Source organism: Melanerpes formicivorus, unplaced genomic scaffold, assembly GCF_026170545.1.
Source record: "Melanerpes formicivorus ecotype bairdi unplaced genomic scaffold, bMelFor1.0.p_v2 SCAF_102, whole genome shotgun sequence".
Lineage (NCBI taxonomy): Eukaryota > Metazoa > Chordata > Aves > Piciformes > Picidae > Melanerpes > Melanerpes formicivorus.
This window is the reverse complement of record NW_027142454.1, coordinates 1,470,979-1,496,438: the sequence shown is the minus strand read 5'-3', so window position 1 is coordinate 1,496,438 and position 25,460 is coordinate 1,470,979. Positions and strand designations below refer to the sequence as shown.

General features: G+C 63.9%; 2 protein-coding genes across 3 annotated transcripts in view; both read right to left on the bottom strand.

Moving 5' to 3' along the window:
* The window catches only part of ZDHHC1 (zinc finger DHHC-type containing 1), a 28,410-nt gene extending 14,396 nt beyond the window's left edge, over window positions 1–14,014 (bottom strand). For both annotated transcript variants that reach the window (XM_068166563.1, XM_068166564.1), the window contains exons 1-6: window positions 13,693–14,014; window positions 10,818–11,036; window positions 9,446–9,621; window positions 6,348–6,449; window positions 3,594–3,718; window positions 3,009–3,167 (exon numbers count right to left, since the gene is read on the bottom strand). In XM_068166563.1, the coding sequence (XP_068022664.1) occupies window positions 3,009–3,167; window positions 3,594–3,718; window positions 6,348–6,449; window positions 9,446–9,621; window positions 10,818–11,036 (781 nt within the window). In that variant the 5' untranslated portion in view covers window positions 13,693–14,014. The remainder of the gene's footprint in view (window positions 1–3,008; window positions 3,168–3,593; window positions 3,719–6,347; window positions 6,450–9,445; window positions 9,622–10,817; window positions 11,037–13,692) is intronic.
* Window positions 14,015–18,726: 4,712 nt separating this feature from the next.
* LOC137455592 (fibulin-7-like) lies at window positions 18,727–23,489 on the bottom strand. Its single transcript, XM_068166566.1, has 9 exons — window positions 23,339–23,489; window positions 23,049–23,148; window positions 21,086–21,242; window positions 20,798–20,968; window positions 20,511–20,636; window positions 20,223–20,345; window positions 19,997–20,134; window positions 19,772–19,910; window positions 18,727–19,116 (listed from the first exon to the last, which is right to left on the bottom strand). The coding sequence occupies exons 2-9, from the start codon at window positions 23,115–23,117 to the stop codon at window positions 18,756–18,758; spliced, it is 1,284 nt and encodes a 427-aa protein (XP_068022667.1). The 5' UTR covers window positions 23,118–23,148; window positions 23,339–23,489; the 3' UTR covers window positions 18,727–18,755.
* Window positions 23,490–25,460: the final 1,971 nt, after the last annotated feature.

Below are 25,460 nucleotides of genomic sequence, written 5' to 3'. Positions count from 1 at the left end.
CCTGCAGGGAGGTTGGAGCCAGGTGGGGGTTGGGCTCTTCTCCCAGGCACCCAGCACCAGAACAAGAGGACACAGTCTCAAGCTGTGCCAGGGGAGGTTCAGGCTGGAGGGGAGGAGAAAGTTCTTCCCAGCAGGAGAGATTGGCCCTGGGGATGTGCTGCCCAGGGAGGTGGTGGAGTCCCCATCCCTGGAGGTGTTTAGGCAGAGCCTGGCTGAGGCCCTTGGTGCCATGGTTGAGTTGATCAGATGGTGCTGGGTGCCAGGTTGGGCTGGATGAGCTCTGAGGTCTCTTCCAACCTGGTTAATTTTCTGCTCTCCCCTCCCCTCCCCCTCCCTCTCCTCTCCCAGCCGCAGTGGCTGCGGGCCCGTAGCGCCCTCTAGCGGCGGCCGCAGTCCCTGCCAGGAGCGCTCCTGCTGCGCTCATCCCGAGGCTCCTTCCCCAGGCGGCAGCATTGCTCCGGGAGCTTGGCCATGCTCTTGGTGCTTCTGCCGCGGCGGGCTGGCCTCTGGAAGCTCCAGGCACAGCCTGCCCACCAGTGGGACCTGGATAAGGAGCCACAGCCAGCTCTGCTTCAACTCTCAGCTCAGCTTCAACTCTCAGCTCTGCTTCAACTCTCAGCTCTGCTTCAACTCTCAGCTCAGCTTCTGAAGGCAGGGCTCAATGCCTGGGAGAAGCTGCAGGCTCCCCGTGCTCGGTGCTGGGGCTGCTGCTCCTGAAGCTCTTGAGCAATGCTCTGGCCCAGAGGATTGAGGCAGCCTCAGGAGGACTGCAGAGGACACCAAACTGGCTGACTGTGTGGATCTGCAGACCCCCAGGCTCCCTGGGCACCCCCTGCCACCCCCCAGGTGGAGAGAGGAGATTCTGCCCCTCTGCTCTGCTCAGCTGAGGCCTCACATGGAGCTAGCAATGGGGCAGCAAGAGGAGAAGGGCATGGAGCTGCTGGAGAGGTCCAGAGGAGGCCACAAGGATGAGCAGAGGCTGGAGCACCTCTGCCAAGGGGCCAGGCTGGGAGAGTCGGGGCTGTGCAGCCTGGAGAAGAGAAGAGGGTCCAGCTCCCACCCCCTCCAGGCAGCCTCAGAGGCTCAGAGCCCTGCTGGCTTCTCCACCTCAAACAGGGACCCTGCAGAGGGGGAGGGAGGAGAAAGGGCAGTGGCTCAAACAGGTTTGGCTGCCTTGTGAATGCCTCCTCCAGGACAAGCACAGACACAGAGGAGATGGCAAGAGGCTGCCAGGTCCTGCTCTCCCACCTCCCATCCCCAGCTGCAGCTGGTGAGGGTCCCAGCACAGCCTGCCTGGAGCAGAGGATTAGCTGCCTCAGGGTGCCCTGAGCTGTTCCAGCTGCATGCCAGGGCTGCAGCCACCCTGTGTTCCCAGGACAGCCCTGCAGAGAAGGCCTTGGGGGTGCTGGGGGTGGGGAGCAGCTGGGCAGGAGCCAGCACTGGGCACTGGCAGCACAGGAGGCCAAGGGCAGCCTGGGCTGCAGCCAGAGCAGTGTGGCCAGAGCTGGAGAGAGAGGATCCTGCCCCTCTGCTCTGCTCTGGAGAGACCTCACCTGCAGGGCTGGGGCCAGATATGGAGCCCCCAGCACAAGAGAGGCCTGGAGCTGCTGGAGAGGGGCCAGAGGAGGCCACAGAGATGAGCAGAGGGCTGCAGGACCTCTGTGCCCTGGGGCCAGGCTGGGAGAGCTGGGGCTGTGCAGCCTGCAGGAGAGAAGGCTGCAGGCAGAGCTCAGAGCTGCAGCTGCAGAGCTGCAGGGCAGCTGCAGGCAGGCTGGGGAGGGACTGCTCAGAAGGGGCTGTGGGGCTAGGCCCAGGGGCAATGGTTTGGAGCTGGAGCAGGGCAGAGTTAGGTTGGAGCTGAGGAGGAAGTTGTGCAGAGGGAGGCTGGGGAGAGCCTGGCCCAGGCTGCCCAGGGAGGTGGTGGAGGCTCCATCCCTGCAGCCCTTCCAGCTCAGCCTGGCTGTGTCCCTGGGCAGCCTGCTGCAGCTGGAGCTGTCCCTGCTGCCTGCAGCGGGGTTGGGCAGGAGCCCCTTGGAGACTCCCTGCCAGCCTGGTGCCAGCTGTGAGGCTGTGACACTGCTATTGGGAATGGAGGTCAGCACCACCCCAGTTTCTCTGTGCTGAGGCAGAACCAGCTCCCCCCAGCAGCACAGGGGAGCACAGTGAGGACAGCAGAGAAGCCCCCACTGCAGAGGCACTGCTGGGCCTGCCTGGTGCTGGGGGAAACCAGAGAGACAATGTTCAAGTCACACAGAATCAGAGAACCCCAGAGCTGGCAGGGGGGGAAGGGAGCTCCAGGCTCAGCCAGCTCCAAGCCCCTGCCATGGGCAGGGACACCTCACCCCACAGCAGGTTGCTCACAGCCACCTCCAGCCTGGCTGCAAACACCTCCAGGCATCAGCAGGAGGCTTCCACCACCTCCCTGGGCAGCCTGGGCCAGGCTCTCACCACCCTCCTGCCCAACAACTTCTTCCTCACAGCCAATCTCCAGCTCCCCACTGCTCCTTTGGCTCCATCCCCCCCAGTCCTGTCCCTCCCTCACCCCCTCCAAAGTCCCTCCCCAGCTTTCCTGCAGCCCCCTGCAGCCCCTGCAAGGCCACCAGAAGGTCTCCCTGGAGCCTTCTCCTCTGCAGCCTGCACAACCCCAACTCTCTCAGGCTGTGCTCAGAGCAGAGCAGCTCCAGCCCTCTGCTCAGCCTCCTGGCCCTGCTCTGGACACCTTCCAGCCCCTCCAGAGCCTTCCTGGCACAGAGGCTGCAGAGCTGGGCACAGAGCTGCAGCTGTGGGCTCAGCAGAGTGGAGCAGAGAGGCAGAATCCCCTCCCTGGCCCTGCTGGCCACACTTCTGCTGCATGCCAGGATGTGATCTGCTCTCTGGGCTGCCAGTGCACATCCCATGGCAGCCCTGCTGAGGGCTGTGAGCTGGGGGAAGATGCAGGGAGTGCAGAGTGAGCTCAGGAAGGGAAGGGAGAAGGAAGTGGGGCTGCAGGTGACAGGAGAACAACCTACTGAGATAGATGTGAAAGGTGAGGAGGTGGCCAAGCAGGATCACTGTCAGCAGGCTGAGCAGGATGAAAATCCCAGCTGTGAGCAGGATGGCCCAGGCTCCAGTCAGCAGGGGAGCTGCAGGCAGGAACACAAACCAGCACTCTGTGTGGTTCCCCAGAGCTGCAACACAAGAGGTGGAGGTCAGGAGGCTGGCCAGGGACCAGCAGACCCACATGGAATGGTCTGGGTGGGAAGGGAGCTCCAAAGCTCAGCCAGTCCCAGCCCCTGCAGGCAGCAGGGACACCCCCAGCTAGATCAGGTTGCCCAGAGCCCTGCTGAGCCTCACTTTTAACATCTCCAGGGCTGCAGCCTCAAGCACCTCCCTGGGCAGCCTGCTGCAGTGCTCCAGCAGCCTCCTGGGGCAGACCTTGTTCCTCACATCCAACCTCCATCTGCTCTGCTCTCAGTTCAAACCAGTGAGCCTGCTCCTGGCACTCCCAGCCCTTGTCCCAAGCCCCTTCCTGGCTTTGCTGTGGGGGTAAGGATCAGAGCCTCTCCTCAGGGGCGAGCCCTGAGCATCCCCTGCGGCAGGGGGCGGCAGGGTACCGTGGAAGCGCTGGTCGGAGCGCAGCGCGCCGGGGTCCAGGAAGAACTCCACGAAGATGTAGCAAGCGACCAGCAGCAGGAGCCCGAGGCCCAGCAGCGCCGAGAGCACCGAGTTCAGGAAGTGCCTGCGGGGAGGGGGAGGAGGGGAGAGCCTTCAGCATCGCAGCTGCGACCCCAAGGCAGCTCCCGACAGGCTGCTGCGGGCGGCAAGAGACCGTGGGAGGGATCACAGGATCCTAGCATCAGTCAGGGCTGGAAGGGACCACAAGGATCATCTAGTTCCAACCCCCCTGCCATGGGCAGGGACACCCCACACTACATCAGGCTGCCCAGAGCCTCAGCCAGCCTGGCCTTAAACACCTCCAGGGACAGGGCCCCAACCACCTCCCTGCACAACCCATTCCAGGGCTTCACCACTCTCATGGGGAAGAACTTCCTCCTCACCTCCAGCCTCAATCTCCCCACCTCCAGCTTCATTCCATTCCCCCTAGTCCTATCACTGCCTGAGATCCTGAGCAGTCCCTCCCCAGCCTTCTTGGAGCCCCCTGCAGATCCTGGAAGGCCACAATGAGGTCACCTGGGAGCCTTCTCTTCTCCAGACTGAACAGCCCCAACTCCTTCAGTCTGTCCTCACAGGAGAGGTGCTCCAGCCCTCTGCTCATCCTCCTGGCCCTGCTCTGGACACCTTCCAGCCCCTCCACATCCCTCTTGCAATAGGGGCTCCAGAACTGGAGGCAGGACTCCAGCTGGGGTCTCCCCAGAGCTGAGCAGAGGGGGAGAATCACCTCCCTTGCCCTGCTGGCCACACTTCTCCTGCTGCAGCCCAGGCTCTGGTTGGCTTTCTGGGCTGCAAGTGCACACTGAGAGCTCCTGGTGAGCTTCTCCTCCCCCAGCACCCCCAAGGCTCTCTCCTCAGGGCTGCTTTCCAGCCAGTCCCTGCCCAGCCTGTATTTGTGCCTGGGGTTGCCTCCACCCAGCTGCAGGACCCTGCCCTTGGTCTTGTTGAACCTCCTGAGGTTGGCTTGTGCCCACCTCTCCAGCCTGCCCAGCTCCCTCTGGATGGATCCCTTCCCTCCAGCTGTCTGCTGCACCACACAGCTTGGTGTCATCAGCAACCCTGCTGAGGGTGCACTCAGTGCCACTGCCCATGGCACCCACAGAGATGTTGAACAAGCCTGGTCCCAGGACTGATCCCTGAGGGACTCTGCTTGTCCCTGGCCTCCCCTGGGCCATGGAGCCATGGACAGCCACTCTCTGGGTGCAGCCATCAAGCCAGCTCTGTGCCCATCCAGCAGGGACAGCCCCAGGGCAGGGCAGGCTGCAGGGCTGCTGCCCCAGGAGCAGAGCAGCAGGGAGGGCAATGTCCTGCCAGGGGCACAGCAGGGACAGCCCCAGGGCAGAGCCACAGCCTCAGGCCTTGGCAGCACAGCCTCATGCAGCCCTCAGCTGGCACAGCAGGGGGAGGCCAGCCCCTGCAGATGGCATCCAGCTCCTGGGTCACAGCACAGGCAGCAGCCCAGGGGGACACTGGGGGCAGGGGGGGACAAGGGGCAGGGGGGCACAAAGGGGCAGGGGGGCACAAAGGGGCAGGGGGGCACAAAGGGGCAGGGGGCACAAAGGGCAGGGGGGCACTGGGGGCAGGGGGGCACTGGGGGCAGGGGGGCACTAGGGGCAGGGGGGCACTGGGGGCAGGGGGGGGACAAAGGGGCAGGGGGGGACAAAGGGGCAGGGGGGGACTAGGGGCATTCCCCTCCTGGCCATGCTGAGGCCTCCTCTAGAGGCTGATTCACAGAATGCCTTGGGTGGGAAGGGACCTCCAGAGGCCACCCAGGCCAAGCCCTGCAGCCAGCAGGGACAGCCCCAGCCAGAGCAGCTCTGGGGCTCACAGCCACAACCAACCTGCCCTGCAGTGGGGCCAGCCATGGGGCAGCTCCCTGGGCAGCCTGGGCCAGGCTCTCCCCACCCTCACTGCCAAACATTTCTCCTTCTCTCCACTCTCAATCCCTCTCAGTTCAAACCATCACCCCTTGCCCTGCTCCAAACTCTGGCCCCAGCCTTCTGGGAGTCCTTCCAGCACTGCAAGGCCACCAGAAGGACTCCCTGGAGCCTTCTCCATGCTGCCCAAGCCCAACTCTCTCAGCCTGGCCTCACAGCAGAGCCCTTCCAGCCTCAAGCACCTCCCTGGGCAGCCTGCTGCAGTGCTCCAGCAGCCTCCTGGGGCAGAACTTGTTCCTCACATCCAACCTCCATCTGCTCTGCTCTCAGTTCAAACCCTGTCCCTGCCCCTGGCACTCCCAGCCCCTGCCCAAAGCCCCTTCCCAGCTCTCCTGGAGCCTCTCCAGGTCCTGACTTTATCCAGCCAGGCTCTGAGAGCAAAGTGGCTGGGGCCAGAGTGAGCTGCAGGAGGAGCTTGGGGAGGGCAGGACAGGGGAGGGCAGGGCTGGGCAGGGGAGGGCAGGGCAGGGCTGGGCAGGGGAGGGCAGGGCAGGGCTGGGCAGGGGAGGGCAGGGCTGGGCAGGGCAGGGGAGGGCAGGGCTGGGCAGGGCTGGGCAGGGTTGGGCAGGGCAGGGGAGGGCAGGGCTGGGCTGGGCAGGGCTGGGCAGGGCAGGGGAGGGCTGGGCAGGGCAGGGGAGGGCAGGGCTGGGCTGGCCAGGGCTGGGCAGGGGAGGGCTGGGCTGGGCAGGGGAGGGGAGGGCTGGGCAGGGTTGGGCAGGGCTGGGCAGGGCAGGGCTGCTGCCAGTGCCAGGCTCTTACCAGTAGTTCCTCTCTCCCACACAGTTGTTGAGCCACTTGCAGTGGTGATCAAAGCCACAGACACACTTGTTGCAGGTCCCACAGTGCTTGGACTTGGCACTCCTGGCAGAGAGAGGCTGCTGTTAGGCTTCTGTTCCACAGCTTCATCAATGCCATTGGTGAGGGGACAGACAGACAGACAGAGGCTGCTCAGCAGGTTTGCTGATGACACCAAGCTGGGAGGCTTGGCTGGGACAGCTGCAGGCTGGGAGGCCATTCAGAGCCTTGGGGAGGCTGAGAGCTGGGCAGGGAGGAAGCTGCTGAGGCTGAAGCAGGAGGAGAGCAGAGTCCTGCAGCTGGGCAGGAAGAGCAAAGTGCAGCAGCAGAGGCTGGGAGGGGATCTGCTGGGGAGCAGCCCCCAGGAGAAGGAGCTGGCAGTGCTGCTGGGCAGCAAGGGCTGCAGGGCACAGCAATGAGCCCTGGGGGCCAGGAAGGCCAAGGGGGTCCTGGGGGGCACTCAGCAGAGTGTGGCCAGCAGGGCCAGGGAGCTTCTCCTCCCCCTCTGCTCTGCCCTGCCCTGCCCTGGGGAGGCCACAGCTGGAAGACTGCCTCCAGCTCTGGGCTCCCCAGCTCCAGAGGGACAGGGATCTGCTGCAGAGAGGCCAAGGGAGGGCTGCAAGGCTGCTGAAGGGACTGCAGCACTGCCTGGGCAGGAGAGGCTGAGAGCCCTGGGGGGGTGCAGTGTGCAGAGGAGCCTTCTCTCCTGCAGGCTGCACAGCCCCAACTTTATTTAGAATAAACAAATCTTTACTTAGAATAAACCAAACCAGGTTGGAAGAGACCTTCAAGATCATCACATCCAACCCATCAACCAATCCAACCCACCTAAACAGCTAACCCATGGCACCAAGCACCCCAGCAAGTCTCCTCCTGAACACCTCCAATGACGGCGACTCCACCACCTCCCTGGGCAGCACATCCCAATGGGCAATCTCTCTCTCTGTGTAGAACTTCTTCCTAACATCCAGCCTAAACCTCCCCTGGCGCAGCCTGAGACTGTGTCCTCTCGTTCTGGTGCTGGCTGGCTGGGAGAAGAGACCAACCTCTGCCTGTCTACAACCTCCCTTCAGGTAGTTGTAGGCAGTGATAAGGTCACCCCTGAGCCTCCTCTTCTCCAGGCTAAGCAACCCCAGCTCCCTCAGCCTCTCCTCACAGGGCTGTGCCCCAGACCCCTCCCCAGCTTTCTTGCCCTTCTCTGGACACCTTCCAGCAGCTCAACCTCTTTCCTAACCTGAGGAGCCCAGAGCTGGACACAGGACTCAAGGGGTGGCCTGAGCAGTGCTGAGCACAGTGCAGGATGAGCTCCCTGCTCCTGCTGGCCACACTGCTCCTGCTGCAGGCCAGGATGCCATTGGCCCTCCTGGCCCCCTGGGCACACTGCAGGCTCATGTTCAGCCTACCATCAACCAGCACCCCCAGGTCCCTCTCTGCCTGGCTGCTCTCAGCCACTCTGCCCCCAGCCTGTGGCACTGCCTGGGGTTGCTGTGGCCAATGTGCAGCCCCTGGCACTTGGATGTCTTCAATCTCCTGCCCTTGGCCTCTGCCCATCTGCCCAGCCTGGCAAGGTCCCTCTGCAGAGCCTCTCTACCCTCCAGCAGATCAACTCCTGCCCCCAGCTTGCTGTCAGCTGCAAATTTACTGCTGATGGACTCAATGCCCTCATCCAGATCATCAATGAAGATGTTAAAGAGGAAGGGGCCCAGCACTGCTCCCTGGGGCACACCACTGGTGCCTGGCTGCCAGCTGGCTGTGGCACCATTCACCACCACTCTCTGGGCTCAGCCTCCAGCCAGTTCCTAACCCAGCACAGTGTGCTCCCATCCAAGCCATGGGCTGACAGCTGGCCCCAGGGCAGAGGTTCTGCAGCCCTCTGCTCATCTCTGTGGCCTCCTCTGGAGCCTCTCCAGCAGCTCCAGGCCTCTCTTGTGCTGGGGGCTCCATATCTGGCCCCAGCCCTGCAGGGGAGGTCTCCCCAGAGCAGAGCAGAGGGGCAGGATCCTCTCTCTCCAGCTCTGGCCACACTGCTCTGGCTGCAGCCCAGGCTGCCCTTGGCCTCCTGTGCTGCCAGTGCCCAGTGCTGGCTCCTGCCCAGCTGCTCCCCACCCCCAGCACCCCCAAGGCCTTCTCTGCAGGGCTGTCCTGGGGACACAGGGTGGCTGCAGCCCTGGCATGCAGCTGGAACAGCTCAGGGCACCCTGAGGCAGCTAATCCTCTGCTCCAGGCAGGCTGTGCTGGGACCCTCACCAGCTGCAGCTGGGGATGGGAGGTGGGAGAGCAGGACCTGGCAGCCTCTTGCCATCTCCTCTGTGTCTGTGCTTGTCCTGGAGGAGGCATTAACAAGGCAGCCAAACCTGTTTGAGCCACTGCCCTTTCTCCTCCCTCCCCCTCTGCAGGGTCCCTGTTTGAGGTGGAGAAGCCAGCAGGGCTCTGAGCCTCTGAGGCTGCCTGGAGGGGGTGGGAGCTGGACCCTCTTCTCTCCTGCAGGCTGCATAGCCCCAACTCTCCCAGCCTGGCCCCTTGGCAGAGGTGCTCCAGCCTCTGCTCATCCTTGTGGCCTCCTCTGGACCTCTCCAGCAGCTCCATGCCCTTCTCCTCTTGCTGCCCCATTGCTAGCTCCATGTGAGGCCTCAGCCATGTGGAGGAGCCAGCAGGGCTCTGAGCCTCTGAGGCTGCCTGGAGGAGGGGGTGGGAGCTCTCCAGCCCCTCCCTGGGCAGCCTGCTGCAGGATTGTGAGAAGCCCTTCAGTGAAGAAACAGCAGCAGGGGGAGAGCACAGCCCTCACAGCCAGCAGGTGAGCACAGCCCTCACAGCCAGCAGGTGAGCACAGCCCTCACAGCCAGCAGGTGAGCACAGCCCTCACAGCCAGCAGGTGAGCACAGCCCTCACAGCCAGCAGGTGAGCACAGCCCTCACAGCCAGCAGGTGAGCACAGCCCCAGGCAGGCAGCTGCCAGCAGGCAGGAGGCACCCAGCAGGAGCAGAGGCTCCACTCCCAGCCCAGCCTGAGCCCTGGGTGAGGAGAGGTGGTGGTGGTGGAGGCAGGGCAGCAGGGGATACTCACACATCCACATCACAGACATGGCAGTGCTGGTTCTCGATGATGTGAGCATGCTGGCCACGGCTGAAGCTGGCCACAGGCCCCAGGTAGTTCTTCTCCCTCACATTTGCATCTGCAGGGTCAATGGAGACTGCACTGAGGTGGACAATCAGGTGGTAGAGGAAGCAGACCCCTGGGCACTGGGCAGCACAGTTAAGGATGGTCAGGAGGGGGTCAGGTAATGCAGGTGCAGAGAATGAGGTTGGCTTGGAAGGGACCTCCCAGCTCAGCCAGCTCCAAACCCCTGCCAGGGGCAGGGACCCCTCCCCCCAGGCCAGGCTGCTCCAGGCTGCAGGGGGCAGCCACAGCCTCCCTGGGCAGCCTCTGCCAGGCCCTGACCACTCTGTCACCAAAGGAATTGTTCCTCCCCTCCAACCTCAGCCTCCCCTGGCACAGTTTCAGTTCAGTTCCTCTCCCCCTGAGCCTGGGGAGCAGAGCCCAAGCCCCAGCTGGCTGCAGCCTCCTCTCAGGGAGCTGCAGAGAGCAAGGAGGTCTCCCTCAGCCTCCTCTGCTCCACACCAAACCCCCCCAGGGCCCTCAGCTGCTCCTCCCCAGCCCTCTTCTCCACACCCTTCCCCACCTTGCTTGCCCTTCCCTGGCCCTGCTCCAGCTCCTCAGGCTCCTGCTGGCAGTCAGGAGCCCAGAGCTGAGCCCAGGGCTCCAGCTGAGGCCTCCCCAGTGCCCACTCCAGGGGCACCAGCCCTGCCCTGCTCCTGCTGCCCACCCCAGTGCTGCTCCAGGCCAGGCTGCTGGAGGCCTTCCTGCCCCCCTGGGCACCCCCTGGGCTCAGCTCCAGCTGCTGCTCCCCAGCACCCCCAGGGCTTTCTGAGAAGCTGTGAGATGTGGCTGCCCACCCCAGCAAGGGTGTTTCAGGAGGGGCAGTTTTAGCCTGACTGCCTTCACACCCTGGAGAAGCATGACAGGAAGCAGACACAGAAGCAGGGGCAGACAGCACAACCCCAGAGCTGGCAGGGCTGGGAGGGAGCTACAGGCTCAGGCAGCTCCAAGCCCCTGCCATGGGCAGGGACACCTCACCCCACAGCAGGTTGCTCACAGCCACCTCCAGCCTGGCTGCAAACACCTCCAGGCATCAGCAGGAGGCTTCCACCACCTCAGAGACAAAGAGAAACCTACCAGAGAGGGAGGCAGGAGACAAAGAGGATGTCAGTGACCTGCCCAGGGCAGAAGGGCAGAGGTAGGACCTCAGAACAACTCTTACTTCCTATGGAGGAGACAAGCCCCAGCCTGGAGCCTGCCCCAGCTGCTTTCCACCTCCCCTGGAGCCCTCCCCCCACACTGCCTCGCAGCCCAGGCTCTGCCCTCGCCCGAAGGATACAACATAGCCAGCCAGCAGCCAGTGCGGGGGCAGGAGAGGCACCAGGATCCCAAAGCCCACCAGGGCATAGAAGAGGTAGAGCAGCCAGGCAGTGAGCTGGAAGAGGTGGAGGGGCCAGCTCCAGCCGTTCCTGCGAGCGCGCTGGGAGCGCCCCCGGGCGGCCGCAGGGCTCCGGCTCTCGGCGGCGACCTTATTGGGAGCCTTGGTGCAGAAGTTCATCTGCAGGGGGAGGGGGTGGGAAAGAGAAAACCGTGGTGAGAGCAGGCTGGAGCCCACTGGCCTCTCCCCAAAGCCCTCCCTCGCTCCCTGCACCCCCAGCAGCCTGCCCAGGGGCACAGTGCCCAGGGGGGGTTGGAAGCTCTCCACACCAGGAGGCTCCACAACCTCTCTGGGCAGCCTGCTCCAGGCCTCCAGCACCCTCACACTAAACAAGGTCTCCTCCTGCTCAGGTGGAACCTCCTGGGCCCCAGCCTGATCAATATCCTCATTGATGATCTGGAGGAGGGGATGGAGTCCAGCAGCAGTGAGTTTGCAGCTGACAGCAAGCTGGGGGCAGGAGTTGAGCTGTGAGAGGGGAGGAGAGCTCTGCAGAGGGACCTTGCCAGGCTGGGCAGATGGGCAGAGGCCAAGGGCAGGAGATTGAACACATCCAAGTGCCAGGGGCTGCACTTTGGCCACAGCAACCCCAGGCAGTGCTACAGGCTGGGGGCAGAGTGGCTGAGAGCAGCCAGGCAGAGAGGGAGCTGGGGGGGAGTGGTGGAGAGCAGCTGAACAGGAGGCAGCAGTGTGCCCAGGGGGCCAAGAAGGCCAAGGGCATCCTGGCCTGCAGCAGGAGCAGTGTGGCCAGCAGGAGCAGGGAGCTCATCCTGCCCTGTGCTCAGCACTGCTCAGGCCACCCCTTGAGTCCTGTGTCCAGCTCTGGGCTCCTCAGGTTAGGAAAGAGGTTGAGCTGCTGGAAGGTGTCCAGAGAAGGGCAAGAAAGCTGGGGAGGGGTCTGGGGCACAGCCCTGTGAGGAGAGGCTGAGGGAGCTGGGGTTGCTTAGCCTGCAGAAGAGGAGGCTCAGGAGAGACCTCATTGCTCTCTGCAACTCCCTGCAGGGAGGTTGGAGCCAGGTGGGGGTTGGGCTCTGCTCCCAGGCAAGCAGCACCAGAACAAGAGGACACAGTCTGAAGCTGTGCCAGGGGAGGTTCAGGCTGGAGGGGAGAAGAAAGTTCTTCCCAGAGAGAGAGATTGGCCCTGGGGATGTGCTGCCCAGGGAGGTGGTGGAGTCCCCATCCCTGGAGGTGCTTAAAAACAGCCAGGCTGAGGCACTAGAGTTGAGCTGGTTGAGTTGATTGGATGGTGCTGGGTGCTAGATTGGACTGGATGAGCTCTGAGGTGTTTTCCAGCCTGGCTGATTCTGTCTGTGAGGACAGGAGGAGTGGGGCTGAGCCCTGGCCTGGCTGCTGCCAGGGGCACAGAGAGCTGGGGAGGCTGAGGTGGTGACACAGCTGAGGACAGACTGCACAGGAGCTTGGGATGGGGTAGGGAGAGAAGGGAGAAGGCAGTGCCACAGCCTGCGTGAGGTGCTGAGGGCTGGCTGCAGCCACAGCCCAGGCCCAGGCAGTGTGCCAGGCTGCATGGAGCTAGAGCTGCTCTGAGTGAGAAGAGCAAAGAGGGCAGTGGGGAGCTGTGCTCTGGGGCTGTGCTCATGGCAGAAGGATGTGGAGGAAGAGGGCAGAACAACTGCTTGATGGATCCATGGAATGGGTCTGGGTTGGAAGAGACCTCAAAAACCATCCAGTGCCAACCCCCTGCCATGGGCAGGGACCCCTCCCCCCAGCCCAGGCTGCTCAAGGCCTCATCCAGCCTGGTCCTGAGCACCTCCAGGCAGGGGGCAGCCACAGCCTCCCTGGGCAGCCTGTGCCAGGCTCTCCCCAGCCTCCCTGCCAACCATTCCTTCCTCCTCTCCACTCTCAGTCTCCTCTCTCCCAGCTCCAAGCCATTCTCCCTGCTCCTGCCACTCCCAGCTCTTCTCCAAAGTCCCTCCCCAGCTCTCCTGGAGCCCTTCAGATCCTGGCAGGCAGCTCTGAGCTCTGCCTGCAGCCTTCTCTCCTGCAGGCTGCACAGCCCCAGCTCTCCCAGCCTGGCCCCACAGCAGAGGCTCTCCAGCCTTTGACCATTTTTTATCTCAGGCCAAGTTCTCCTTGCAGCTAGGGCAGAGCAGTGTGGGGAGAGCTGCTGGCCCCACTGGAGCACAGGGGCTGGAGCTGCACTCTCACACCACACAGCATCCACCCAAAGAGAAACTCCTTTGGCAGCCACGAAGGAGGGAGAAAGACCTGAAACTGACAGCTCACCCCACAGCAGGTTGCTCACAGCCACCTCCAGCCTGGCTGCAAACACCTCCAGGCATCAGCAGGAGGCTTCCACCACCTCCCTGGGCAGCCTGGGCCAGGCTCTCACCACCCTCCTGCCCAACAACTTCTTCCTCACAGCCAAGCTCCAGCTCCCCACTGCTCCTTTGGCTCCATCCCCCCCAGGCCTGTCCCTCCCTCACCCCCTCCAGAGTCCCTCCCCAGCTTTCCTGCAGCCCCTGGAAGGCCACCAGAAGGTCTCCCTGGAGCCTCCTCGGGGAGGAGTTTGCTGGGAAGAGACCTTCCCAAGTCCAACCCCCAGCCCTCAGGGCTCACTCGAGCACCGCAGGCAGAGGGGAGGGATCTGCGCCGGTGCCGGTTGTGGCTACCGTCGTTAACTGTAAGCCAGCTAAGGGAGCTGTCAGCTTCTCCCCCTCGCCTGTCCGGCCCCCGGGCAGCAGGAGGGGTCATGCAGCCGGGCTGGGGGGGGGCAGCGGGTAACCCCCTCTCGCTGCTCCACCACCTTCCTTTTCCTCACCTTCTCCCCGCAGAAGCGGTTGGGAGCGGCCCCGTCCCCGCCTCATGCCCGGGCGGGTACAGGCGGCCTCCCGCTCGAGGCCGGCAGGGCAGCCCACGGCTCCTCCGGCAGGGCTCAGGCCGCTGGGACCGGCGCCATGGCAACGGACGGGGCCTACGGCGCGGCGAGAGGGACAAAATAGCCAAGGGCGATCCGGCGGGAAGCAGCTAGGACCGGCGCCATGGCAATAGAGGGGACTCTACGGCGCGGCGAGAGGGACAAAATAGCCAAGGGCGATCCGACGGGAAGCAGCTAGGACTGGCGCCATGGCAACAGAGGGGACTCTACGGCGCGGCGAGAGGGACAAAATAGCCAAGGGCGATCCGGCGGGAAGCAGCTAGGACTGGCGCCATGGCAATAGAGGGGACTCTACGGCGCGGCGAGAGGGACAAAATAGCCAAGGGCGATCCGACGGGAAGCAGCTAGGACTGGCGCCATGGCAATAGAGGGGACTCTACGGCGCGGCGAGAGGGACAAAATAGCCAAGGGCGATCCGACGGGAAGCAGCTAGGACTGGCGCCATGGCAACAGAGGGGACTCTACGGCGCGGCGAGAGGGACAAAATAGCCAAGGGCGATCCGGCGGGAAGCAGCTAGGACTGGCGCCATGGCAATAGAGGGGACTCTACGGCGCGGCGAGAGGGACAAAATAGCCAAGGGCGATCCGACGGGAAGCAGCTAGGACTGGCGCCATGGCAATAGAGGGGACTCTACGGCGCGGCGAGAGGGACAAAATAGCCAAGGGCGATCCGGCGGGAAGCAGCCAGGACCGGCGCCATGGCAACGGAGGGGACCTACGGCGCGGCGAGAGGGACAAAATGGCTAAGGGCGATCCGGCGGGAAGGAGCTCGGACTGCTGCAATAGAACGCCGGGTCTGGGGGCTTGGCGGACCCGCACGGCCCGGTGCTTCATTCTGTTAACCTGTGTGCGAGATAACAGGGGAGGGAAACCTGGCCGCGGGTTTTGCTGTGGTTCCTGCTGCAGTAAAGCAAACCGAAGGACAGGGGAATGGAAAACAAACAAACTGGAAGTGGGGAGCTGGAGATTGGCTGTGAGGAAGAAGTTGTTGGCCAGGAGGCTGGGGAGAGCCTGGCCCAGGCTGCCCAGGGAGGTGGTGGAGGCTCCAGCCCTGCAGCCCTTCCAGCTCAGCCTGGCTGTGTCCCTGGGCAGCCTGCTGCAGCTGGAGCTGTCCCTGCTGCCTGCAGGGGCTGGGACAAGGTGACCTTGGAGGCTCCCTGCCAAGCCACTGCAGTCTGGGAAGCTGTGAGAGCCACCAGCAGCTGAAGGTTGAAAAGGTTGCCCAGGGAGGTGGTGGAAGCCTCCTCCTGCTGCCTGGAGGTGTTTGCAGCCAGGCTGGAGGTGGCTGTGAGCAACCTGCTGTGGGGTGAGGTGTCCCTGCCCATGGCAGGGGCTTGGGGCAGGCTGAGCCTGGAGTTCCTTTCCAAGCCTGACAGCTCGGTGATTCTATGATTCTACAACAGTCCTCAGGGAGGTGCCTGAGTCCCCAGCCCTTGAAGCAGTTCAAAGACACAGAGATGTGGTGCTAAAGGCCATGGATTAGCACCAGCCTTGGAAGGTTGGAGAACGATTGGGAGAGTTTGGGATGTTGAGCCTGGAGAAGAGAAGGTTCCAGGGAGACCTCAGAGCAGCCTTACAGGACCTGAAGAGGCTCCAGGAGAGCTGGGAAGGGGCTTTGGACAAGGGCTGGGAGTGCCAGGATGAGGGAGAATGTTTGGAATGAGAGCAGAGCAGATGGAGATTGGATGTGAGGAACAAGTTCTGCCCCAGGAGGCTGCTGGAGCACTGCAGCAGGCTGCCCAGGGAGGTGCTTGTGGCCTCAGCCCTGGAGATATCCAGGGTCAGTCTTGGGAAGGCTGTGAGCAACCTGCTCCAGGGGAGGATGTCCCTGCTGCCTGCAGGGGCTGGGGCTGGCTGAGCTCTGCAGCTCCCTTCCCACCCAAACCATTCCATGTGGCTCTGCTGGTCCCTGGCTAAAGTCAGTCAGGGGCAGAGGAGATGGGCAGTGCCAGGGGGGCTCTGGCACTCAGCCAGCCAGGGACCAGAGAGGGCCACAGGAAAGCCAGGAAGGGACTTTGGGCAAGGGCTGGGAGTGGCAGGAGCAGGGAGAATGGCTTGGAGCTGGGAGAGAGGAGACTGAGAGTGGAGAGGAGGAAGGAATGGTTGGCAGGGAGGCTGGGGAGAGCCTGGCACAGGCTGCCCAGGGAGGCTGTGGCTGCCTCCTGCCTGGAGGTGCTCAGGACCAGGCTGGATGAGGCCTTGAGCAGCCTGGGCTGGGGGGAGGGGTCCCTGGACATGGCAGGGGGTTGGAGCTGGCTGAGCTGGGAGGTCCCTCCCAACCCAAAGCCATTCCAGGGATCCCTGATTCTCTCCTTCCCTCTCCATCCTCTTTCCTGGGTGGGCAGGGGCCAGCTGTGGGGTTTGTGCTGCAGCCCAGCCCCAGGGCAGCCTCTCCCCCTCCAGCCATGCAGCCCAGCGCCGGGGGCTGGCAGGCAGCAGCAGGCACACAAGGAGGCCTTTATGGGCTGCCTGAGGGCTGTGCACAGCAGAGGCTTTGTGTGAGGGACACTGGCGCAGGCCAGCCAGCCACACACCTCAGAAGGCTTCTGTGTGCTCTGGGAAGGCATCCCAGGGCAGTGTGTCCTTCCTTTGCTGTCCCCAAAGGCCCTCGATCACCTTTTCAACCTTCAGCTGCTGGTGGCTCTCACTGCTTCCCAGACTGCAGTGGCTTGGAAGGGAGCCTCCAAGGTCACCTTGTCCAACCCCCCTGCAGGCAGCAGGGACAGCTCCAGCTGCAGCAGGCTGCCCAGGGACACAGCCAGGCTGAGCTGGAAGGGCTGCAGGGATGGAGCCTCCACCACCTCCCTGGGCAGCCTGGGCCAGGCTCTCCCCAGCCTCCCTCTGCACAACTTCCTCCTCAGCTCCAACCTAACTCTGCCCTGCTCCAGCTCCAAACCATTGCCCCTGGGCCTATCCCCACAGCCCCTTCTGAGCAGTCCCTCCCCAGCCTGCCTGCAGCTGCCCTGCAGCTCTGCAGCTGCAGCTCTGAGCTCTGCCTGCAGCCTTCTCTCCTGCAGGCTGCACAGCCCCAGCTCTCCCAGCCTGGCCCCAGGGCAGAGGTCCTTCAGCCTCTGATCTTCTTGGTGGCCTCCTCTGGACCCTCTCCAGCAGGTCCATGACCCTCTTGTGTTGGGGCCCCATTGATGGACTCAGCCCTGCAGGTGAGGTCTCAGCAGAGCAGAGCAGAGGGGCAGGATCCCCCTTCCACCTGCTCAGGGGACTAGGGGGTGGAAGTCATCAGTAAATTTGCAGCTGACAGCAAGCTGGGAGCAGATGTTGGTCAGTGAGAGGGCAGAAGGGCTCTGCAGAGGGACCTTGACTGGATGGACAGATGGGCAGAGGCCAACAGGATGGCATTCAACAAATCCAAGTGCCAGGGGCTGCACTTTGGCCACAGCAACCCCAGGCAGTGCTACAGGCTGGGGGCAGAGTGGCTGAGAGCAGCCAGGCAGAGAGGGACCCAGGGGTGCTGATTGACAGCTGCCTGAACAGGAGGCAGCAGTGTGCCCAGGGGGCCAAGAAGGCCAAGGGCATCCTGGCCTGCAGCAGGAGCAGTGTGGCCAGCAGGAGCAGGGAGCTCATCCTGCCCTGTGCTCAGCACTGCTCAGGCCACCCCTTGAGTCCTGTGTCCAGCTCTGGGCTCCTCAGGTTAGGAAAGAGGTTGAGCTGCTGGAAGGTGTCCAGAGAAGGGCAAGAAAGCTGGGGAGGGGTCTGGGGCACAGCCCTGTGAGGAGAGGCTGAGGGAGCTGGGGTTGCTTAGCCTGCAGAAGAGGAGGCTCAGGGGAGACCTTCTTGCTCTCTGCAACTCCCTGCAGGGGGGTTGGAGCCAGGTGGGGGTTGGGCTCTTCTCCCAGGCAGCCAGCAGCAGAACAAGAGGACACAGTCTCAGGCTGTGCCAGGGGAGGTTTAGGCTGGAGAGGAGGAGAAAGTTCTTCCCAGCAAGAGAGATTGGCCCTGGGGATGTGCTGCCCAGGGAGGTGGTGGAGTCCCCATCCCTGGAGGTGTTCAAGAGGGGATTGGATGTGGCCCTTGGTGCCATGGTTTAGCTGTCAGGAGGTGCTGGGTGACAGGTTGGACTTGGTTATCTTTGAGGCCTTTTCCAACCTCATTGATTCTATGATTCAATAAGGGCTGCCCAAGGAGCTTGGGGGTCTTCCCTTATTTTTTCCTCACTGCCCACCTTTCCTGAGCCAAGAGCAGGGGAACAGCTTGAGTGCTTGGCTGCCTGCATGGCTGGCTCTTCCCAGGGCTGTTGCAGAGGGAAGTCTCCTGGTTGCAGGGGAATACAATCCCTGGTCACTGTGCCCTGCTCACCTGGTGCCAGGGAGTTCTGCTGCCCTTCCTGGGCACCTGGCAAAGAGGCTGGGGACAAGCTTGGCTGTGCAAGGCAGCATGTTCAGGCCACCTCCCAGTCCTGAAGTGGGATACCCTTCAGTGTGGCCCCTGCATGATCCTGGGTGGGGGCTTGACAGCTCTGCTGGTGGCCTGAGATCTGCAGGGGAGCCTGCTGTGCCCACAGCCCCCAGGTGTCCCCAGGAGCACAGGGCTGCTCTCCCACAGCTGGCACAGAGGAAGGACACCCTTCCTACATCTCTTCCTTTATTAGAGGTTACAAGATACAAGGAGCTGGACCCAAATGCCAGTGCCACCTGCCATGCCCCTCCAGGTGCCATGGGGGCAGAGTGAAGGGGAGCCAGCAGAGGCAGGCCACCCCCAGGCTGGTGTGTGTGTCCCCCCATTGCCCAGAGGGTTTTCCCTGCAGCCTCTGCTCCAGGCACCGTTTCTGCTGTGCTGGTTTTGCCCTCCCAGCCATAAGCAAGCAGTACAGGGTGAGGGATGTCTCCAAGGGGGCAAGCACCTGGGACCCCCTGGAGCTGAACACCCCTCCCCCAGCACGCCCCCAGGAGAGACCCGCGGCTGGCCCCCGCAGCCCTTTCCACAGAGGCTCAGAACTCGTAGGCGGACACGAAGGTGGTGACCTTGAAGATGTGCTTGGCCAGCAGGAGCCTGCGGGCGAATTCGCTCATCTCCAGCTCCACCTCCAGCGCGGCCGGCCCCGCCACGGGGCTGCTGAGCACCAGCTCCGCCGTCTGCCGGTCCGAGCGCCGCACCGCGAAGACGTCCTGGCCGCGGCCGCCCACGATGGCGAAGCGCAGGCTGTCCCCCACGCCGCGGGTGGTGGACATGGTGAAGAGGACGTGGGGCACCGTGCGGTTGGCCTGCAGCGGCAGGTAGTGGAAGGAGATGGAGGTGGCGGCCAGGCGGCAGCTTCGGCTCTCCGTGGGGCAGGGACTCCTCTCGCACTGGCTGCCAGGAGAGAAGGGGGTCCCCGCCGCTCAGCGGGGGGCTGCCCGCAGCCGTCCAGCCCAGCCCAGCCCCACCGCTGCGGCAGAGCGACCCTCCCCTGCCGGGGCCCCCGCGCCCCGGCGTGCCCACTGCCCGACCTCTGCCACGCCTGCTTCTGCCAGGCGAACGCTGGGCATCGCAGAGGGGGCAGCTTCGGGGCAGGCTCCCACACTGCGACCGGGAGCGGAGGCCGGGGATGGTGCCAGGCTCAGATGTGCCTCCTGCAGGGCTGCTCCTCCACTTGGCTGGCTTGTGCTTGGCCACAGAGGGGTTTAATCCCAAGAGTGGGACCAGGGGGGCTTTGCCCGCTGGACGGCAGCTGGTGGCACCGTGGGACTGTGCAGTGAGGGGGACACAGTGGCCTTCCCCCCTCCCCCAGTCTGGGGCTTTGGTGGGCTGAGGTCCTGCATAAAGCCGCCATATATTGGGGTGCTCCTCCCCACACCCCCAGCCACCGGCATCCCAAGACCTTTGGCAAGGGCCATCGGGAGCGTGCCGAGCACACCCCACGTGGCAATCTGGCTGGCACCCTCTCGTCTGCGCCTAGGTGACAGCATGCTGTCCCCAGGGCACCAGAGGAGAGGGTGGCACAGCCTGAGCCACGGGCAGTACTCACAAGGCAGAGGTCTTGACGTAGCTGGTGTTGTGGCGGGGGGGAGGGCACTTGGGGCGCACGCAGCGGTGTGCCCCGAAGGTGTTGATGCAAAGCTCGCCCTGGGTGCAGTTGTGCTGCTTCTCAGCACACTCGTTCACGTCTGTGGCGGTGACAAGGGGTGAGCAGGGCTGTCCCTGCTGCCCCCCGCTGCACCCCGCGGTCCCGCGGGATGCCCCCTGCCCTCACCCTCGCAAGTGTTGCCGTCTGCACGGAGCAGGTAGCCGGGGGGGCAGAGGCAGCGGTAGGAGCCGGGGAGGTTGAGGCAGCTGTGGGCGCAAAGCCGGGTCTGGGGACTGGACTGGAGGAGCTGACACTCATCCACGTCTGCAGGACAGAGGGGGGCGTGTCCGAGGCTCCCATCGCCGCCACCCCCCCATTTCCCCTCTCCCCACCGTCCCCAGCCCCCCTTTACCGTGGCACACGCCGCTGGCTCGCAGCTGGAAGCCAGAGTCGCAGCTGCAGCGCCGGGAGCCGGAGCGGCCCTGGGCACAGCGGGGCTGGCGGCTGAAGGACGTGGTGTTCAGTGCCACCCAGTCTGCGGGCAAGAGCGGGGTGTCACTGCCGGCGTGGGGGGCACAGGGAGCTGGGGAGGGGCTGAGCTGCCGGGAGGCTGCCAGGGAAGGGGGAGATGGGTGCAGCGTGGCTGGGCGCCGTCCCCGTGAGCGTCCCCGTCCTCTGCAGCCCAAACCTGGGCACCTACAGGCGTAGACGGGGCTCTGGCAGCTGGGGCCGGACCACCCCCGCGGGCAGAGGCACGTGTAGCTCTGGTCGCCATCCACACAGGTCCCGCCGTTGGCGCAGGGGTTGCTGGAGCAGTCGTCAATACCTAGGGAGAAGGAGCTCATGACCACCGGCTGGAGAAGGCCACCCTCGGCCCGTCCTGCTGCCATGCCTCTGGGCTGCTCTCCCCGCAGCTGGGGCAGCAAAGCGACGGGCGGGAGGTGAGGGGGTCCCGGCGGGCAGGACCCCACGCCCGCCCCACTTCACTTCTGCAGAAGGGCTGGGTGCCGCTCCAGCGGCGGTCGTGCCGGCAGGTCCGCGTCTCCGAGCCCACCAGCCGGAACCCGGCGTCGCAGACGAAGTGGAGGTCGTGGCCCACCCGCAGGCTGCGACCCAGCAGCCGCCCGTGCGACGGCACCGCCGGCGGCGGGCAGGTCTCTGCGGGCAGACGGGCACGGCTGAGGCTGGGCATCGCCCTGCTCAACCCGCGGCAGGGTCCCCGCCGAGGACTGAGGCGGGGAAGGACTTGGGGGAGGGTGTCCCGGCCCCGGTTACCGTTGCGTTTGGCGGCCGGTCTGTGCAGGCGGCTCTGCAGGAGGCTGAGCTGCTGCCGGAGCCCCCGCACGCCCCGCAGCTGCGCAGCCTCCTGCGCCGCCAGCAGCTTCTGCATCTGCCGCACCGCGCTCAGCGCCTGCTGCGGGCTCAGGCACTCCTGCCGCGGGGACACAGAATGCAGGATACAGAATCACCCAGGCTGGAAAAGATCATCCAGTCCAACCTAACCCCCAGCACCATCCAATACACCCAACCATGGCACCGAGTGCCTCATCCAGGTTGTTCTTGAGCACCTCCAGGGATGGGGATTCCACCACCTCCCTGGGCAGCACATCCCCAGGGCCAATCTCTCTTTCTATGAAGAACTTCTTCCTCCCCTCCAGCCTGAACCTCCCCTGGCACAGCTTGAGACTGTGTCCTCTTGTTCTGCTGCTGGGTGCCTGGGAGAAGAGCCCAACCCCCACCTGGCTCCAACCTCCCTGCAGGGAGTTGCAGAGAGCAAGAAGGTCTCCCCTGAGCCTCCTCTTCTCCAGGCTAAGCAACCCCAGCTCCCTCAGCCTCTCCTCACAGGGCTGTGCCCCAGACCCCTCCCCAGCTTTCTTGCCCTTCTCTGGACACCTTCCAGCAGCTCAACCTCTTTCCTAACCTGAGGAGCCCTGAACTGGACGCAGGACTCAAGGGGTGGCCTGAGCAGTGCTGAGCACAGGGCAGGATGAGCTCCCTGCTCCTGCTGGCCACACTGCTCCTGCTGCAGGCCAGGATGCCCTTGGCCTTCTTGGCCCCCTGGGCACACTGCTGCCTCCTGTTCAGCTGCTCTCCACCACTCCCCCCAGCTCCCTCTCTGCCTGGCTGCTCTCAGCCACTCTGCCCCCAGCCTGTAGCCCTGCCTGGGGTTGCTGTGGCCAAAGTGCAGCCCCTGGCACTTGGATGTGTTCAATCTCCTGCCCTTGGCCTCTGCCCATCTGCCCAGCCTGGCAAGGTCCCCCTGCAGATCTCTCCTATCCTCTCACAGATGGACACAAGGACGTCCCTGGCACTGCCAGGTTCCCACAACACCCTGCCACAGACTCTGCCTGGCAGGCAGCAGCTCTGGGGTTGGTTTGGGTGCCCTGCCCTGAGCAGAACCTCTTTGTCCCCTTCCCAGTGTGGGATTTGCCTCTGGCTCCAGATCTGCTCCAGCCTCAGCTCCTCTGCCCAGCCCTGCCCTGGCACTTGGATGCTGAGGAGCAGTTTTGGATGCCCTGGGTGGGGTTAGAACCAACTTGGTGCTAGAGGGGAAAAGCTCCATGAGTGTCCTTGCCAAGCCTGGGTAGCCCTGCAGACAGTGTGGCTGTGCTGTAAGCCCCACCTGGAGGAGCTGAAGAGGGACTGAGGCCACAGCTGGAGCCCTGGGTCTAGCTCTGGGCTCCCCAGTTCAAGAGAAACCAGGAAGAGATTGGAGAGAGCCCGGGGGAGGCTCTGAAGCTGCTGCTGAGGGGCCTGGAGCAGCTCTGTGAGGAGCAGAGGCTGAGAGCCCTGGGGCTGAGAGCCTGGAGCAGAGCAGCCCCAGAGGGGAGCTGAGCAAAGCTCAGGGAGAGCTGAAGGAGCTGTGGGGGGCAGGAGGCTGGGGCCAGGCTCTGCTCAGTGGTGCCCAGGGACAGGACAAGGGGCACAAAGTGGCACCCAGGAGGTTCCACCTGAGCAGGAGGTGAAAGTTGTTTGTTGTGAGGGTGCTGGAGGTCTGGAGCAGGCTGCTCAGAGAGGTTGTGGAGTCTCTGGAGAGCTTCCAATCCCCCCTGGGCACTGTGCTCCTGGACAGACTGCTGTGGGTGCCCTGCTGGAGCAGGGGGTTGGGCTGGTGAGCTCCAGAGGTCCCTCCCAACCCTCCCCATGCTGGGATCCTGTGGGTGGTGTGAGCTGGGTGCTGAGCATCTCCCAGCAGATGGCCTGCGAGGGGCTGGAGGGGGAGAAGGAAGGTCCTTACCTGGGCGCTGGAGAGGCACAGCTGCAGGATGCCCAGGGCCAGCCAGGCCGGCAGCGGGATGAGGAGCATCGCGCCGGGGCTGGCTCCAGCCACACACAGGCTGCAGGAAGGAGATGCCAGAGGTGCAGCTCTGCCCCACGCTGGCAGCGCGGCCCCGTGCCGCCGGGGATTTATCTGCCTCCTTCCAGCCTGTTTGTTGTTCTTTCCCCTAGCCCAGGCTGAGCTGTAGGAAAGTTTCTCCTTGGCACTGGCACCAGCCCCCTCCCTTCCCTTCCCTTCCCTCTTCCTACCTCAGAGGCTTTGAGGCCTTTCAGGTCACAGGGCCAGAAGATGCTGGGGCCAGGCGGTGGCTGTCACGGTTGTGCTGTGCTCCCCACACGGCTCCGGGGCTCCCTGGCACGCAGGGGTGCAGGAGGAGGCTAATCCTGGTCGTCTGCTCAGCGTGGGAAAGTCTCCTGGGAGAAGGGATGGCCTTGGGGTCAGCTGTGGGCTCCAGCTCTCTGGTGGGGCCAGGGGTGCTGAGCAGGGCAGGCAGGCTGCACCCAGGCTGGGCACGGCTTCACTGCAGTGAGCTTGGCCCAGAGGGAGCCTGGGGGGCACCCTGGGGCTCTGCTGCAGTAGGAGTAGGGCAGGGATCAGGGGGCACTGGTAAGGCTAACATCTTGAATCCTGGGTTCAGTTTGGGGTTCCTCAGTACAAGAAGGACACTGAGGAGCTGGAGCAGGGCCAGAGAAGGGCAAGCAAGGTGGGGAAGGGTGTGGAGAAGAGGGCTGGGGAGGAGCAGCTGAGGGCCCTGGGGGGGTTTGGTGTGGAGCAGAGGAGGCTGAGGGAGACCTCCTTGCTCTCTGCAGCTCCCTGAGAGGAGGCTGCAGCCAGCTGGGGCTTGGGCTCTGCTCCCCAGGCTCAGGGGGAGAGGAACTGAGCTGAAACTGTGCCAGGGGAGGCTGAAGTTGGAGAGGAGGAACAATTCCTTTGGTGCCAGAGTGGTCAGGGCCTGGCAGAGGCTGCCCAGGGAGGCTGTGGACCCCCTCCATGGCTGGAGGTGTTGCAGAGCCCTGTGGCCATGGCACTTGGGGCCAGGGTTTGGTGGCCATGGAGGGGTTGGGTTGATGTTGGCCTGGATGATCTCAGAGAGCTTTTCCAACCCAAACCCTTCTATGACTATGTGAGCTGGCAGCAGGTTGTCTTAATGGTCAGCACTGGCATTAGGGGCAGGGGCAGGGGCAGGTTGGGGTTAGGGTTGTGGTTAGAGTTCAGGGTTAGGGTTAGGGATAAAGGTAGAGTTAGGGTTAGTTAAGGTTAGCATTAGGGTTAGAACTGGGTTTAGGGTTGGAGGGTAGGGCTAGGGTTTTGTGTTGGGGTTAGGGTTAAGGTTAATGTTAGGACCAGTACCAAGGGTTTAGGTCCATGCAGACAGCAGGGTTTGGATGAGGGCTGAGGCCGAGGTCCAGGGTTGGAGTTGGGCTCAGGGGGAGGGGGCTGAAGGCTTCCAGAGCTGGATTTCTACTGGTGGGTGCGAGAGTGCCTGTCCCTCCTGCTCCTGGCAGCCCAGAGGAAGGGGCATGGCAGCATGTCCTTGTCCCCCTGCCACCCCCAAGCAGGGATCTTTGAAGCCCACACATTTGCCCTGTACCTGGGGAGCACCCCCAGCCCCCCAGCACTGGGCAGAACCATGGGGGTGCTGCTGATCCCCCTGAGTGAATGGACTCAAGGACCCCTGCCCTGCTGAGATGTGCCCCCCTGAGCCCAGCATCTCTCCCACCACTGGCCCCCTGTCCCTCACATCCTCCCACCCTGTATCCATGCAGCCCAGCTCGCCGGGGCGGCTCTTTGGCTTGGTGCCCGTGGTGGTGTCTGTTACCTCCCTGGCATGTTTAATTCATGGGGCAGGAGGAAGGCTGGCAGCAGGGAGCCCCTTAGCTGCCCCCCAGCTCCTTGGCATCCCAGTGACCCAAAAAGGGTGCTGTCTGGGACCCTGCTTCTGCCTGCCATCCCATCCTGACCACAGCTCGACAGTGGGACTGGGGCAGAGGGCAGGGGGGGTTGACCCTTCTTGTGGCCTTCTAGTGTCTGAAGGGGGCTGCAGGAAAGCTGGAGAGGGACTTTGGAGGGGGTCAGGGAGGGACAGAACTGGGGGGGATGGAGCAAAAGGAGAAGTGGGGAGCTGGAGACTGGCTATGAGGAAGAAGTTGTTGGCCAGAAGGGTGGTGAGAGCCTGGCCCAGGTTGCCCAGGGAGGTGGTGGAAGCCTCCTGCTGATGCCTGGAGGTGTTTGCAGCCAGGCTGGAGGTGGCTGTGAGCAACCTGCTGTGGGGTGAGGTGTCCCTGCCCATGGCAGGGGCTTGGAGCTGGCTGAGCCTGGAGCTCCCTTCCAGCCCTGCCAGCTCTGTGATTCTATAATGAAAGTACAGTC

What these genes read in the sequence shown, in the direction of transcription:
- LOC137455592 (XM_068166566.1), bottom strand. Translation starts at nt 23,117, where the DNA reads ATGCTCCTCATCCCGCTGCCGGCCTGGCTGGCCCTGGGCATCCTGCAG. An exon ending in TGTGCCTCTCCAGCGCCCAG is followed by an intron (nt 21,243 to 23,048) that starts GTAAGGACCTTC and finishes TCCCCGCGGCAG; the next exon opens with GAGTGCCTGAGCCCGCAGCA. An exon ending in CACCCAGCCCTTCTGCAGAA is followed by an intron (nt 20,637 to 20,797) that starts GTGAAGTGGGGC and finishes CCTTCTCCCTAG; the next exon opens with GTATTGACGACTGCTCCAGC.